Source organism: Coenobita brevimanus, chromosome 71 (assembly GCF_032717465.1).
Source record: "Coenobita brevimanus isolate Jiangsu-jjx chromosome 71, ASM3271746v2, whole genome shotgun sequence".
In the NCBI taxonomy this organism is placed as follows: Eukaryota; Metazoa; Arthropoda; class Malacostraca; order Decapoda; family Coenobitidae; genus Coenobita; species Coenobita brevimanus.
The window spans coordinates 52,496,664-52,514,638 of NC_137024.1; the positions used below are offsets into that span (position 1 = coordinate 52,496,664).

General features: G+C 42.8%; 1 protein-coding gene across 1 annotated transcript in view; it reads right to left on the minus strand.

Moving 5' to 3' along the window:
- htk (AT-rich interaction domain hat-trick) overlaps window positions 1-17,975 on the minus strand; it is a 125,825-nt gene that overhangs the window by 23,077 nt on the left and 84,773 nt on the right. Inside the window, exon 17 of the mRNA XM_080277995.1 lies at window positions 16,449-16,558. Coding sequence (XP_080134121.1) covers window positions 16,449-16,558 — 110 coding nt within the window. The remainder of the gene's footprint in view (window positions 1-16,448; window positions 16,559-17,975) is intronic.

The window sequence follows — 17,975 nt, forward strand, 5'->3', positions numbered from 1 at the left end:
TAGTAGTAGTTGTTCCCTAGGCAGTCTGGCCGAACAGCCCCGAGTCCCTTAAGAAGGCCATGGCCGAGACCGGGCTTTCCCACAGAGCTCTCAAAGAGTGTATGTTGTGTTGTTGGTGTAGGTGATTGTGTGGAATGCAGTCTTCCATAATGTGCTTAATAGTATGGGGTGCTGTGTTGCATCCTGGACAGGCATCAGCGATGGAGTCATCCAGCCTCTTCTGGTAGCTTAAGAGGGCTGGATGGTGACCACATCTCAGCCTGGCCAGGTGGACCCTGTCCTCACGGGGAAGATAGGATTCAGAAGGGTGGATGTCAGGAGGCCATGCATGCAGCAGTGTATTGTCTTTAAGTGACTGAATGGAGCGGGGAGTGATCTGAGTGTGGATGTGCTTCTGGAAGCTGGTCTGAGGTGGGCGAGGGGGGAGAGATGACAGTATTTGTGTATTATATCGTGTGCTGGGTGTTATTTTGATGTTCCTTGGTGTGGGTGGATGTGCTGCCATGTACTGTAGTGGATGTTGTGGGTTTGTGGAGGCTGCAGCAAGGAACTGGGTGCCTCTCATGTCTAGGTGATCCTTGACTTTGAGGACTTTGGTCCACCCCAAATAGTCTGTTATAGTGAGGTCTTACTGTAGTCTGTGAATACTAATAAAAGAAAGTGCTGTGATGTAATACTTACACCATACATAATAATATACAGTATGACCTCACTACAACGGACTTCATTAGACCGGAATTCACTTTTTCGGAGTCGAGGAGCCGACCGGAATACTTTCTTATATATAGAGAAAACTCTGAAAAAGCCAGAAGCGGTTTGGAATGCCTAACCTCAGGCTAGGGCGGCCACATTGTCTGTACAGTTTGTGCGTTCGTGCGTCGGTTGGTGGCAGGCTGGAGATGTCACTACTATCCCCTCACGCTCTGCCTTAGTCTGACCCACATCATTTCCCTGGAAGTCACTGATATGCCGCTCGTGGGTGACAAGTGATAAGTGAAATATACAAAGGGAACATCTTAGTTTGTGAGACGGTAAATAACAAGGTGTATAAAGTGAAAAGTACAGAACAGTATTTTTAACGTATTTAAAATTAAGTTGTACCAATAAAGTATTTTCTTAATGCTAACAAACTATAAAAAGTGTCTGCATTAATATTAACATAAATTAGAGGACACCAAGCATTAATCACATGGTTCGTGGTTTCTGTGTTCGTGTGTCAGTTGGTGGCAGTGTCACTAGTCTCCTCGCGCTCTGTCTCAGTCTGACCCACATCATTTCCCCAGAAGTCCCTGATATACTGCTCAAGGGTGACGAGTGATAAGTGAAATATACAGACACAGTGAACATCTTCAGTTTGTAAGATTGTAAATACATAATAAGGTGTACACCTATCCCCCACTATTCAACAGGGATGCATTCTATAAAAAGTGGTTGAATAATGAACTGGTCGAATAATGAACCGAAATTCCCATAAGACTGTTCAGAAATAGGGGGATTAGGTTCCTGACCATCTTTGACATTCAAAAAATATTCAATAAAGATGGAAAAATACCGGTAAATATGAATGAAAGTGACACAGGGATTTGAGCTATTTTCTTATAGCCCTATGTTCTCATGGAAAATTATTTTGGTACTACATACATCTCAGATGACTGACGTTTGTTTTACAGTAAAAAAATATTGGAAAACAAACAAAATATACCTACTTAGTGATATTAAAGAAAGCTGCCTGAATGCCTCTGACAGTGCGTTTATTGCCAACCCTGCCAACTGGACATGACGTCACCACACCAAGCAAACTCATATGCAAAACTCATATGCATTCAAATAAAACCATGAACAGCAATGGAAGCCTTGGAGTCCCGGGGGAAGGGGGACCATAAATGACCCCACCATCCGCCCCTCTTCCGGTGACAACTCTTTGAGCTACCTGGATCCACTGCCTGACTCACTCCTTCATTTCTGCAACACTCGCGGCCTTTCCTCTTACTCTGTCTCTGTCGAACACCATCTCTCCTCCTCTAAACGTCACCTTCTCTTCCTTACTAAGACTCAGCTGTCTGAAGCAACTGACAGCAAACCCTCTTCTGTATCCTCCTACTTTCACTATACTCATTTCAAAGCCAAAGGTGGCTGTTGTGTATAAGTATGCAACGACCTATCTTGCTCTCGTGTTCCTGAACTTGATTCTTCTGAACTCTCTACTCTCTGGCTTCGGCTCTCCTGTCATTCTCTGACTATATATATCTGCACTGTTTACTTCTCTCCTAATTCTACTGACTGAAAAAAATTCTTTGACTATCTTACTTCTACGATGGAACACATTCTATCCATTTCTCCTTTCTCTGAAATCTCCATTCTGGGAGATTTCAATGCTCACCACCACCTTTGGCTCTCTTCTCCTTTCACTGATCCACCTGGTGAACAAGCCTACATCTTTTCTATCCCTAACCCACTCACTGCGTCAGTGTTTGTTTACATGTACATCCAGTGTGTGGCAGTTTCCAAATATTTAGAAAAAATATCAGAAAAAAAAATATATATACAGTATTGTCAAAAGATAGAGAAAAAAAGTCCCGAGTTCAATGGTATATAACACACAAAGAAATAACCTCTGAAACAGGTCTGTCAAGTAATAAATATTCCCTGTGCGGTGGTGCCTGGCAAACGATGTGTTATGGTTGCACTGTACTGTCAAAGTTAATCTTGCTATCAGATAAGGTGTAAATCAGCATCTGAACCATCACTGTCATCATCTAACAACATAACACTATCATCACTACACTCATCCAGAGATTTCATCCAATATTTGCTTGGGCTACTGCATGGAGATTTCATACCATTACCTTCGTCATCACGTAGGTAACTGAGTTGAGCTCTGCTCCTCGTAAAAATGCATAATCAATGTGTGGCAATATTCTGTAGGGTGCCATGAGCTGCTAGCGGATTTATTTCGTGCCACTTCTGACGGAGGAATTTTTGAAAGCAGGAAATAATATATGATATTATTATATGGGGGAGGAGGTGGCTGAATCGGTAGAGAGGCGGCTTGCAGTCCTAATGGACCCAGGATCGAATCTCGGCTGGGGCAGGGAACAGTTTAAGGATTTGAATTTCCTAAAAGCAGACTTTCCTGATCTACCAGATGACCCGCCGACATGTCGTAAAAGTACCCCCGCTAATACCAATACACCAGTCCTGTATGAGACAGCCCTAGCATGTATTCAATATGGACGGTGGGTGTTAGCGCCGAAGTGGTGACATGTGGAGGTGTAGGAGGACTACTGGGCCTTGGGATAGGCAACTGCCCCCAAGAAATAGGCCCTGAGCCTTTGCCCAGAGTCGGACACACACACACACACACACACACACACACACACACAAAAGTCAGAGCCATTTGGACTCAAGTATCATATATGATAAAGCTGCAGTCAATGAGTTAATGACCTAGAGCAGCTTGTACAGCATCCTACCGGTATCCCTGACCACCCTGGAGAAAGCCCCAACAAACTTGACCTCTTCCTTACAACTAATCCTTCTGCTTACAATGTTCATCATCTCTCTCTGTTGGGCTCCCCCAATCATAACCTTGTTACCTTAACCTGTCCTATCACTCCGGTACGGCGTGTGGACCCTCCAAAAAAACGTCGTCTATGACACTTTGAAGCTGCTGATTGGGAGGCCCTCAGGCAGTACTTCTTTTATTTTCCCTGGAATGATTATTGCTTCTATGGCTGGGAGCCCTCTGAGTGTGCCTTGCACATTACGAAGGTTATTCTCTCAGGCGTGGAAGCATACATTCCTTTCCCATATCCTTTGACTAATGCAAGAAAACCTTGGTTTAATCATGACTGTTCTAATGCCGTCTGCAACAAGAAGAGGGCTTATAAAAGGTACCGGAACCAACCCACCCCTGAATCACATCTTTTTTATGTTTCTGCCCGGAATCGTGCTAAGTCTGTTCTTCACTATGCTAAAAATAATTTAATCCGTACCAAATGCTCTCAACTCTCCAACTCGAATTCTTTCCGCTCCTTCTGGCAACTTGCCAAAAACCTTTCTAACAACTTTACATCATCCTTCCCTCCTCTTTTCTATTCTGATGGCTCTGTAGCTATTTCTTCTACTAATAAAGCAGATATCTTTGCTCAGATTTTCTCCTCCAATTCCACCTTAGACGATTCCGGTGCTGTTCCTCCACCACTTTCCCCCTCTGACCTCCTCATGGCTGACATTAAAATTTCTTCAGCTGATGTATTTTCTGCCATCACTGGCCTCAATACTAACAAGGCATATGGGCCTGATGAAGTCTCTCTTGTTGTCCTCAAGAACTGTGCTTCTGTGCTTACACCCTGCCTGGGTAAACTCTTTCGTCTTTGTCCATCAACTTGTACCTTTCCTTCTTGCTGGAAATTTGCTCTCTTTCAGCCAGTCTCAAAGAAGGGTGACCATTCCCAACCCTCTAACTATCGTCCAATTGCTTTAACATCCTGTGTCTCAAAAGTTTTCAAGTCTAATCTTAACAGAAAAATTTTAAAGCATCTTTCCTCTCACAACCTTCCTTCTGATCGTCAGTATGGGTTCTGTCAGGGTCACTCCACTGGCGATCTTCTCACCTACCTTTCAGACTCCTGGTCCTCCTCCTTTTGGGACTTTGGCAAAAGCTTTGCCATTGCACTTGACATCTCAAAGGCTTTCGACTGAGTCTTGCATAAATCTTTAATTTCCAAACTGCCCTCTTACGGTTTCTATCCTTCTATCTGGGCCTTCATCTTTAGCTTCCTTTCTGGTCGTTCTATAGTTGCTGTTGTAGACAGCCAACGTTCTAGATCTATCAACAGTGGTGTTCCACAGGGCTCTGTCCAATCACCAACTCTCTTCATTTAATTCATCAACGATCTTCTAAGATGTACATCTAACCCTATCCACTCATGTGCTGATGATTCCACCCTTCACCCTTCCATTCAGTTCTTGCAACGTCCATCTCAGCAGGTACTTCAACAAACAAGGGATGAGGCTCTGGCACACCTAATGTCTGACTTGGCTCGTATCTCTGACTGAGGTAAAAATAATCTTGTTGTTTTTAATGCATCAAAGACTCAGTTTTTACACTTATCAACCTGACAAAATCTTCCACAGGAGTACCCACTAATGTTTAATAATATCCAGCTCAATCCTGCATCATCCTTGAACATGCTTGGGGTTTCATTCACATGGGACTTATCTTGGAAAGATCATATTGCATCTCTTGTAAAATCAGCTTCCAAGAAATTAGGTGTGCTAAGCCGACTCCATGCCTTCTTTACCCCTGCACAGTTGTTAACTTTATACACAGGTTTTATTTGCCCCTGTGTGGAGTACAACTCTCATGTGTGGGAAGGCTCCCCACATACAGCTCTTCTCAACAGGGTGGTGTCAAAGGTTATTTGTCTCATCAACTCTCCTCCTCTTACTGGTTCCCTTCAACCTCTGTCTCTTCGCCACACTGTTGCATCTTTATCTCTTTTCTACTGCTACATCAATGGTCACTGCTCCTCTGAACTGTCTGCTTGCATCCCTCCACCTCTACAACGGGCACGTAGCACCTGTCTAGCAACAATCTCTCATCCCTTTTCTGTCCAACTCTCTAATGCAAGAGTTAACTGTTACTCCCAGTCCTTCATTTAAGCAACAGGTCAACCCTGGAACTGTCTCCCTCTGTCTGTATTTCCTAATTCCTATGATCTCCAGTCTTTCAAATGCAGTGTGTCCAGGCATCTCAAAATGAATGAATGGATCTTGAATTTGGCTCTCTTTTGTATTATTTTTGTTTCTTCTTGGAAAGAAAATTCTGCGGGCTCAGTCTTTGGTTCCTTCTTCCTCGCATTAAAAAAAAAAAAAAAAAAAAAAAAAAAAAAAAAAAAAAAAAAAGGAGGCACTGAAACCTAACTGGGGAGCTTTGCCCCGAGGACCCCCAAATAATTATAACCTACCTACTCTTGTGCAAACTAAGATGTACATTCCGTAAAACTGGCACAAATACAGTATCGTGCATTAAGAACATTCGTCAATCATTGAGACAATCGTCACCAGGGTTGCCATTTGATATTTTTCATTACCAAATGTGGGCTAATTTGGTATTGAAAAATTCGTTTGGCAATGAATCAGCATGATCCGTTACCAAACAGATTTTTCACACGTATGAATATACAGAGGATGAAGACGGTGGATTGTCTGCTCTTTTTGATTAATCTGCTAGCCTACATAGTGCAAAAACAATCAACAGGCTGTTAATTATAAGGAGAGTGATTATTGCTATTTGTATACAGTATTTAATCAGCGAAGAATAAATGCTTGCTTTAAGACTTTGGTAATGGAAAGTTAAATTTGGTAATGAAAACTGAGGAGTGCAGTAATACGGCCGAGTTCAGAGTTGGCAACCTTGATCGTCACCTGATCATGTGATGGCGAAACACTCACTCAGGTTGGTGAGCACATAACTGCATGTGACATGGGTAACAGTATGGGTCTTGGGTGGAGCCATGGTGGTGCTGTAGTAATCCATGAGGTCAAAAAGAAATGCATACGGATGAAGAAGTGACCGAACAGCAGGGCAGAGTGCAGGAGACACACGGCTCAGCCAGTCTGTCTGGCAGCATGCGGTTTGAATTGTTGAAGTGGAGGGGATAAGCATGCCGAACAACAAAAAAGGGTATAGATTTATAAGTGTCGAAAAAATGAATTGTCGAATAACGATCAGTCGAAAAACGAGGGTTTGGTGTATAAAGTGTACAGTACAGTATTTGAAAAAAAGCTTAAAATTACGCACACTACACGACACGCAAGGTACAAGCTACATCTCCAGTTTCTGTCCATGATTCAGCTCCTGCCAGTGAAGACAATCAGAAGGAAGATTCACTGTTCCCCGACAATGACCCTGAAGATAATAAGTAATGATTTTGAAGGATTTGCTCTGAAGGATCCTTCACCAGGTGCTGAATGACGATACACTCAGCAAGATGTATGAGGGAGAGTAGGGTTAGCCAAGTGAGTCCAAATGGTTACATAAGAATATATATATATATATATATATAAAAATATTGAAATGCGTGGCTTGCAAATCAGTGCCCCTGGAGACAATGTGAGATATGAACAACAGTGAAAGAGAAACAGGAAGAACAACGTAGTGCCCCCAGAAACACAGAGAAAGAAACAAAGTAGTGCCCCCAGAAACACACCGACACCCCTACCCGGACCCCACGGAGTAGCCACACCCACACTAGGGGATTCAATACGACAATGGCATAAGCCAGCCCGGGCCGTGCACCCTTATCACACTCAGCCGTCGCACCGCCACCATAGCAGACAGAGGTCACTACTTTCGGAAAGCAGGACTGCCGAATCAGACTGGGGTGGAACTGATATTTCAGTTTCCGTCAGCGCCCCTCTGGAGACGGCCGATTGCCGCTCCCGCCTTCGTCAGTCAGCCAAGCGTCACACTGAAGGTGTTTCTGCTGAGAGGGCTTATTGCCGCTCATCTCTTCTGCCCCAGGAGACAGCCAATTGCCACTCCATCCTCTTGCCGAAGGAGACGGCTGATTGCTGCTCTGGAAGCGCCGCCCCTGAGACGGCCTATTGCTGCTCAACCCTCCTGCCAAAGGAGATGGCCGATTGTCACTCTGGAAGCGCCGCCCCTGAGACGGCCTATTGCCGCTCAACCCTCCTGCCAAAGGAGACGGCCGATTGCTGCTCTGGAGGTGCTGCCCCCGAGACGGCCGATTGCCGCTCTGGAGGTGCTGCCTCCGAGAATGCCGATTGCCGCTCCGGAGGTACTGCCCCTGAGACGGCCGATTGCCACTCTGGAGGTACTGCCCGAGAAGGCCGATTGCCGCTCCTTCCTCCTGCCGAAGGAGACGGCTGATTGCTGCTCTGGAAGCGCTGCCCCCGAGATGGCCTATTGCCGCTCACTCCTCCTGCTGAAGGAGACAGCCGATTGGCGCTCTAGAGGTTCTGCCCCCGAGACAGCCGATTGCCGCTCACCCCTCCTGCCGAAGGAGATGGCCTATTGCCGCTCCATAGGCGCTGCCCCTGAGATGGCCGATTGCTGCTCTCCCCTCCTGCAGAAGACGAGCCCACGGCCTCTGGAGCGACGACCAGAGGTGTGCTGACTCCCCCTCACAGCCACAGCCTATTGCCGGGCCCCACGGCCAGGCAAAGGTGCCGACATCGCCCCTGCTTGAGACAGACGCCCGGCTCCCCAGCACCAGAGGGACCCCGCGAGGTCTAACGGCCTCCCCTGGCCTCCGGTCCTTACGCCTGACCCTAGAGAAGACTCACCTGTCGGGCCCCAGTATGAGACGGTGCCGCAGCCCCCACCTGACGGCGCCCCTTGATTTTGGGGACCGCAGCCCTCAGCCTCCTCGGGCCCTCCCCAGGACTCCCGGGCGCAACCTCTCCACGCCCAAGAGACGGCGACGGACCTCCACCTCTGGCTGAGACAGGAGCCAGAGACTACTAGACCTGTTTGGTCCCAGCCCTGAGGGCCACATCCCTAATCCCAGCCCGGAGACTATGGGCCTGTGCGCCACGTGCAGCCCTGAATGAGAGAAGATGCCCCTGCGAGCCATCCCGTGCCCTCTGGGCACGCCTTCCCCTGGCGGTGCCCCTAGCCCGGCTAAATAGACGCCGGCGTGTCTCCCCCCCCCCCAATCGACACGAGTGAATATATGTCAAGTGTGGTATTGCCCCAAGACTAGTGACGGAAGTTATATTAAGTGTGACGTTGCCCTAGAAAACAGGTTACAGTGATATAGTGACTAAATGCATGTCCAGCAGCAGGGCGAGTGAAATCACGGGCGAGTGAGTAAGGATGAGAACAGTGAGTGAATCCCGAGAACTCTGACTCATAAGTGACACCCTCGTAAAAAACCAGTAAGAACTCTTCCACTGAGGAAGTCTCTGTAGTGAAAGTATACGTATGTCCCTTGCTGTCAGAAAACCATAGAAAGTGAGAATAATATCCGTCCCATTGTATTACCGTAAATACAGTGAATATCCAGTGTCCCGCTATTCCCTCTCTCCCTACAACATCTCCTCCCCATAACTAACGTAATATAAACGAGTGATAGATCAAATGTCAAAACCCTTTTTCTATCAAGTGATACTAAGAGCAAATTAGAAAGACGTATCCTTTCCCAATATTACTATAACTCTGTTCCGGCTCATCACGAGTCCCCCCCCCCCCCGTGTGAACTCCCCCTCCCGCTCTCACATGCCCATGTTCCCTGTACACCTTGTTCACTAGACTTTCTGTATTGACCACCGTAGTGGTTAAGTCAGTATCCTGCGAGATACTAATATCCTATGTAAGGTTTTATTTCTGTGACACTATTCGTGTTGTAATATCTGTATTTTGTCTTGTGTCTGCTGTGGGAATATACGTGTAAAAAGTCATTGCCTAGAGTTTTTGTGTCCTGCCTCTCTTTCATTGCACTAAGCTCCAGTCACAAAACAGGACCCCGCTACACGTTAGGTGTTTTAGGACCGAGGAGTCGGGCCTTTTTCACCTAGCATTACAAATACATATATACATACATATATATATATATATATACATACATATATATATACATATATACATACATATATATATATATATATACATACATATATATATATATATATATCTTACTTATGAGTTTTATTGTGTCTAAGCCTTTCTAAAATTATACTGCGTTATGAAATAAATTATTTATGTTGGCTTTTGAGAAAATTTAAGAGGCAAATGGAATACTGCCCTGAGTTAGAAGGAACTGGTGGGGTGAAGCAGGATGGTGGCCATAATGATTTTCATGTATGAAAATATCTTAGTAGGTAGGTGGGGGAGCCCACCATCCACTCACTCATTGCAGTGCTGCTCTCGGGTGTCTGCCCTGTCCTCTCCTCCATCCTTGTTTCCTTCCATCTTCTTCTGTCTTTTTTTCCTTCATTCTTTTCTCTTCCTTCAGCGCTCCGCTCTGACCGAAGGGTCAGAGGATCGAATCCACACAAGGGTCACTGGTAGACATCAGGAAGGGCATCCGGTCATAAAATGCTACATGCTCCAGTCCAAAAGTCCTCTACCCAGAGTCAACGCCTTAGCCCTTCGGGGATACCTGGCATAAAACCAAATTATTATTATTTTTATTTTATCTGCCTGTGGGTGACTCTACACTTAGTGACAAGCCAAATGGTTTCCTGTACACCAGGAAACCATTTACTACACTGGGTGGTAACCATATAACCAAATTTTGGCGCCTGGTGGTTTAGTGGGTAATTATTGTGCTCCAGTCTGACTGAACCAGTGAAGGTTTGTATCCAAGGGGTGATTGGGGTTTATTGCTCATGTAATGCCACTCAGGGATGAGTGAGGCTGGTCACTATCATCTTAAATATGAGGACCAACTGCCTAGCCCTGGGCTTCTACGCTCCTCATGGGGCAACGTAGGATTGGATGATGGATGGATGGATGAAAATATCTTAGCAAGTGGACGTCCTTATGTCATTCTTATCAGAGTTTAACTTGTTTTGTAATGGTTTGGGCTCCAATTAGTCTGTTCTAGTAAGGTTTTACTGTACCAAAATAATTTCAATGAAACAGATACTGTACCACTACATATTGGTGAGGCTCAGATGATTATTATTCACTAATAGTGCATACTGAATACAGTCCAGCCTCAAAATACGAAAACCTGAAGTACGAATTTTCGATGGTACGAAAACGATTAACATGGACAAATTCCACAGTACGAAAATATCTGTCTCGATGATATGAAAATTGATACCCGATATGAAAGGAAATGCAGAGATACCCCGATTATCCAGACTATATGATGTGATGAAGTGCCTGAATAGTCTGAAATCACGATTAAGCTGGCAAAAACAAAACACAAGTACTGTTAGATTGATTTATTTACTGGTAAATGTACAATGAAACACACAACTATCTTCCCAGTTCAGTCTGAAGAAAATTTACGCCAGGTGAAATACAATGAAAATCCTGTTTCTACTAGTGTGTGTTTCAAATGGTTCGATTTTTCCACGCTATATTCGTCAGATTTGGGAAGATAATTGTGTCTTTCATTGTACGCTTGAAGCAGCAGAAAGACCTTACCAATTTAATTCATAATCCTCCAGCTTGTTTCTGTAATTTTCTGACAATTTTCAGTTTGGCAAATTACTTTTTCTTGTTGAAAAATTTCCTCCCCGTTACAATATTATTGTCACTTTCCCCTACGATCGCTTCCAGCACAGTGGAAGAAACTCAACATGCTCAAAGGTGGATAATGTTTCCCAATTTCCCAACTGGAGGTTAGGTTAGGTTAAAATTATTATGTTAAGGAAAAAAACAAGAGTTGTCACACAGAACAGCTAAAAATGACAGGGGAACAGATTTAATAAGAAACGTTTACTGTACAGTAAGGTCCCGGGTTACGTCAGTATCGACTTACGTCAATTCAAGGTTACGACAGTCGGTCCGTGAGTGGAAATTTTAAAATATAAGAAAATAAAGAAAAAATACGTAAAGCGTGAGTTTTGAAGTGTTGCTATGTACCGCGAGATGTCTCTGGCGTTTTCCCGCCTCACGCTTGACTACTAACAATCGCTCTCAGTCTCACTGCTACCACCGCCTGATACAGTGATACCGTCATTTTCTTGTGTTTTTCGCCATCCTGATTCCAAGATGCCTAAGAGACAGTTTCCTGGTGACCACAACGACTCCAAGAAACGCAAGACCATCACATTACGTGAAAAAGTCGATATTATTAAGCGTAATGAGAAAGGAGAAAAGGCATCAGCAATCGGGCGTGCGCTTGGGATGAGCCGTACTACCGTAGCTACCATCCTCAAAGACAAGGAACGTATCTTGACTCACGTTAAAGGTGCAACTCCCATGCAATCAACTGTGATTACCAAGCAAAGATCGGGACTGTTGATTGAGATGGAACGGATGCTAATGCTGTGGATTGAGGACAATAATCAACGGTGCATGCCTCTGAGTGAACAATTAATCTGTGAAAAAGCACGCACACTCTACCAAGACCTTAAGAAAGAAAAAAAGTGAGGAAAGTGAGACCAACGAGACATTTGTGGCATCAAAAGGTTGGTTTACCTCGCTTCAGGGCTCGAGCAAACCTAACCAGCAAAAGATTTTTCGGAGAAGCAGCCAGTGTAGATGATTTAAGCAGCAAAAACATTCGTTAAAGAGTTGGAGGAGTTGATTGAGAAGGAAGGCTACATTCCAGAACTTATATTTAATGTTGATGAAACGGGACTAAACTGGAAACGAATGCCTAACAGAACCTATATTGCTAAAGAAGAAAAAAACCATGCCAGGTCACAAAGCATCCAAAGAGCGCCTAACGCTACTTTTGGGGGAAACTGTGCAGGCGATTTCAAGCTTAAACCGCTACTCAGTGTACCACTCTGAAAATCCAAGAGCTCTTAAGGGGATCCTTAAAGCTAGCCTACCAGTTCATTGGAAAAGTAATTTAAAGGCTTGGGTGACTAGTGCAATTTTCATTGACTGGTTTTCAAAGTGTTTCGTGCCAGAGGTTGAACGGTATTGTGCTATGAAGAATCTGCCATTCAAAGCTCTTCTCATTACTGATAATGCTCCTGGTCATCCTTCAAGCCTGACAGAGTTGCACCCTAATGTAAAAGTTGTGTTTATGCCACCAAACACAACATCAATCCTACAACCCATGGACCAAGGTGTAATAAGAGCTTTCAAGGCTTACTACCTGAGAAAAAAATTCAGACAGGCAATACGAGCAACAGAAAATGGTAAAGTAACACTCAAAGAATTCTGGAAAGATTTCAACATCTATAAGGCAGTTAAAAATATTGGAGAATGTTGGGCTGAAGTGACTGAGACAAATATGCACGGAGTGTGGAAAAAAGTGTGCCCTAACCTCGTAAATGACTTTAAAGGATTTGATGAAGATAGTATAAATGAAGTCAAGCGCAACTGCGTGAAAATTGGAAATGATTTAAATCTGGACATAGACGAGAGTGATGTACATGAACTTGTTGATTCACATGATCAAGAGCTGAGTAATGAAGACTTGCTATACCTAGGAAAACAAATGGAAAATGAAAAAAGTGATGAGGCAGAACCGCTAAGACAGTTTAAGATTAAGGAAATGGCAAATGCTTTCGACTTCCTAGAAAAAGCAATGGCTGCATTTGAAGATCAGGACCCAAATGCAGAGAGGTTTGCCAAAGTGTACAGGGGAATTGAGGATGCAGTGTCCTGTTATCGTCAAATCTATGACGAAAAGAAATATGCCGCCAAGCAGTCTTCAATTCTCCAGTTTTTCAAGCGAACTGAACACCGAGCCACAACTTCACCACCAGTTGCTACCTCATCCTCATCGTCAACCCCTGACTCCCTATCTTCAGCCCCTGACTCCCCTGCTTCAGCCCCGGACTCCCTGCTTCAGCCCTGGACTCCCTGCTCCGGTCCCTGACTCCCTGATGCAGTGCCTTCCACATCGCAACCCCAGTAACGAGTCAAGTTGATGTCAGAAGGTATGTAGTGACACATAGTATGAATCTTTTATTACAGTACCATACAGTAATCGGTCATTTTATCACTGAAATAATTTTGCTGTCCGAGAAAAAAAAAAAAAAAAGCCATCGAACTTGAAGTTAGAAATGCTTACATTATCATGCTGGTAATGATTTTATTTCATATTTTACGGCAGTAATTTACAGTAAACTTTATTGTATGATGAAGTATGAAAAGTGCTTGAATATAGGAATAAATGTGTGTTGGCAGTGTGCACGTGTGTAAGGACGGGAGAGTGAGGGAGCGGCAGCCAGACTCAGTTGTGGGTGAGGCAGTGGTGGCGTAACTCTGCTGCCATGACGATAAGAAGTGCTGTTACCGCAGCGAATGCGGTACTGTGACGAAGACTCTTAGCTAGTACAACTTATATTTTATTCAATAAATATCATCAGTTCAAAAGACTATGTTTCTTATACATACCTGTTATAAGATTATTACATGTATAGTATGCAATGTATGGTTGAAAAACCTGTAAGATGCATTGCGGTAAGTATAATCATAAGACGTACTGTATAAAACTCGAGTTACGTTCAAAATCGGCTTACGTCATGTCTCAGGAACGGAACTCTGACGTAACCCGGGACCTTACTGTATTTACCAACCCAGAAATAATCTGAAAAATATAACAGACTATCAGGAAGAACTGATTTGGTAAGGTGGTTTTACTGCTTAAAGTATAACGTATGTTTGGCACACTTTTTTTTTTTTTTTTTTTTTTTTAATTATTATTTTTTCCCCTAAACCCATCCTGTGATTTGCTATGATTCATGTAAGAATTAACAAAATTAGGATGCGTGTTACATCAGCATGTAAACATCGGCGAAAATGTCTGGGACGAAGTAAACTGTGAACGACCGACTGCTTGAGGTGGTAGAGTAGGGTCGTGTAAACACACCAGAGACCCTCGTTCCCTTCCCATAATTGCTCGGTTTTTAAAAGCTCACCTTAACTCAACGTCACTGACACCAGTACAGTAAGGCGTTGTTCAGGGCCAGCAGCTATGAAAGCAATAATGGAATACATTATTGTTTGTATCAGTCCTCTCTCTTTCACACATACATATAAGAACAAACAAAAGAATGAGCAGTGAATGTACACTAACTCTAAGGAGCTGAAATATCTGTGCTCAGTTGGTCCGAAATATATTGGGAAGAGTGATACCGAACGAAGAATGTGGAACTGAATGCTAAACTACGAGAACATGTGGAACGAAAGAGTAATTTTTTTCTGATTAGCAAACATAGCAAACATTTTTGTTCCATATCGTTTCTTAAAACTGTAAAACCCATAATCTTTCATGTAAGCATACAGCCTAAAGACCTTACCAATTCAGTTCATATTCCTCTAGTTTGTCTTCTACATTTCTCTGACTATTTTGACAGTGGTAAATTATGTTCTCTTGCTTAAAGAAACTTACTAAAAAAAATTAGGGGGCATGTAACATAAGCATGTAAACATCGGCGAATACATCTGGAGTGAAGAGAACGCCTGACTGATGGGATGGTAGAGTAGGGTCATGTACACACACCAGTGACCTTCATTCCCTTCCTGTAATTGTTTGCAGTTTTTTATAATGTCCTAACTCAACGTCACTGACACCGAAACAGTGTTGTTCAAGGCCGGCAGCTATGAAGGGGTTAATGGAAGACTGTATGAAAAATTCAAAATGGGCGCGGTGCATAGCGCCGCACTCGCTCGCCGAGAAAACTAACAAACCCCTCTCTGGTAAACAAATTTTCGCGCGCTTCTCAGTTGAGTCCACGTCCCTCCTCTCCTCACAGCCTCGCTGTACGTGAGGATATTTTCGCAGCCCTTCACCTTTTCGTATTGTTTCACCATGCCTCCCAAGCGCCCTGTATCATCTCCAGCATTGGGGGAGCCTGCTGCAAAGAAGCAGCAGCACTGTACTCTAATTCTGGAAAGGAAATTGGAAATTATAAGACCCCATGAGGATGGGCAGGGAGTCTCGGAGATTGGGCATGCTTTAGGCCTTGCTGTTTCCACCATCGGGACTGTGATGAAGAAAAAGGAGATGTACAAGAATATGGCCACCTCCTTCTCTACAATTGTATACAGGTATTGCTTACCGTACTTCTTAATGGGGGGGGGGTAAAGTTTAGGTGGGGGTCCGAGGGGGTCCTGGGACGCATTCTCCCATTTATACGTATATTTCAATGGGGAAAATCATTCCGCTATAAAAAATTTCGAATTACAAATTTTTTTTTTGGTCCCTATCCCTTTCGTATATCAAGGACTCACCGTAAATGTAACACGACTTGTTCGAATTAAGTTGGCAGGAAATGCTATACATTCCATAAACACCCTTACAAGTTAAAGTGCTGTAAATACATCTTTATGATCAGAGTTGCAGTGAGCGAGTCTGAAGGTGTTATTATTGTGCCCTGGCAACCTACCTGTCAACAGTGTGTCCGATTTCATGTACATGTTTGTGTATACTGTAGTAATATTCGCATATAATAATATGATTTGTGTAAAATATGATACGAAATCAGACACACTGTTGATTGATAGGTTGCCAGGGTATGATATTGACACCTTTTGACTCATGCGCTGCGACTATAGTGTGATGTACATATCATTTTATGTCATGATTTGCATGATGTTCATTATCAGGTCATAAGGCCAAATGTGTTTTTTGTAAAAAAAAAAAATAAATAAATAAATAAAAATAAAAATAAAAAGCTGAGACATAAAGGAATACAGTATCTCAGCCTTACAGGAATAAAATAAAGAAATAAAAAAGTTGACAAAGTGATACAGTATCTCAGCCTTACAGGAATAAAAAATAAAAAAATAAAAAATAAAACAATTATAAAAATATAATGCTATTTCTTACCTTCGGAAAACTGGTCAAGCTTTGTGTTGTCCCCTAAACTTTCCAGTTCAACTTCAGAAGAGTCTCGTCCAGATTTACTTGTGTCATCCAGTTTTGCAGCATCATTATCCCTGCAAGTACCCGTACATTTTACATGATTTTACAATAACATAAAAATGGTGCCAAGACAATGTTACTGCCATTTAACACCACCTGGAGCAGGGACGGGATAAATCAGCCTACCACTCCCTCATAATTAATCACAATATCAATACATGTAACCTTGGTTTTCTTGAACCAATGCCTGTGAGAGCTGAAAAATACTATGGTCACATCAGTTCAACAAAATTACAATATCATAATCATTTTCTATTTTGTCTTTTTCCACATAGTATGGGTCACATGGGTTCCCTTATATGAACTAAGCATGAAAGAATAAAATACAAGAACAAACAACTCTGACATACTGTGCCAAGGTGTGAGCTGTTAGATGTATGGTAAGATACACATCAATGCATTCACTATGCCACTGTCCTGTCTTTGTAACATTACTGCCACTTTAAATCATAACCCAAGAATAAAACAATAATGTTTTTTATGAAGTAATGAAGCGGCAACAATGAATCATTTAAAATTATATAAAAACATGAACCTTGTCATTATTTAAGAACTTCCTGACAGCTACATTATATTATATTAGTAGAGTACCAAGACAAGCTGTTTATCATAACCTCTGTAAACCAGGTACCTACTGGTTAATTATTTAAGCTTGCACACATAATTTTCATTAGTCTTCACTAATTAAAATGATATTTGTGCCAGAGAACTGCAAAGTCAATTACAATACAGCAGTTACTTTACAGAAAAAATTACAAATGCCTGTAAAAATTTGCCCTGTTGATTTATTCCTTCATCACTACTAGATAGATTTCACCTATTCAATCTGGTGGCATTTAATATTTATTTCTGCTACATTCAAATGATTTTTGTTTACATAAAATAGAGGAAATCACACTGTGAAAGGATTAACTGTGATGAACCCTATTATTCCAAGGGGCTTTTCCTGGTAATACTATCATCTGAAGTAGCATGAATAAATTAAAAATATATACTGTATGTCACCAGCAGACTGAAAGGGTTAAATTGTATTACCTATCTATCTATCCATACCTCTCTCTCTCTCTCTCTACATACAGTGTATATATATATAAAGGCTCGTAGCCTTAGGTTCCTTCTTCCACACACACACACACACACACACACACACATATATATATATATATATATATATATATATATATGTGTGTACTTGGGTGTGATGCGTAAGGATGGAGGTTTGGAGGGTGAAGTGCTTGAAAGGGTACAACATGGAAGAAAGGTTGCTGGTTCTTTGAAAGCAGTGATAAGAAACAGGGAAGTGAGCATGGAAGTGAAAAAGTTACTACATGACAGTATTGTGATACCAACTCTAACGTATGGAAGTGAAGCTTGGACATTGTTGGAAGGACACAAGTCAAGAGTGAGAGCAGTGGAAATGAGTTATTTAAG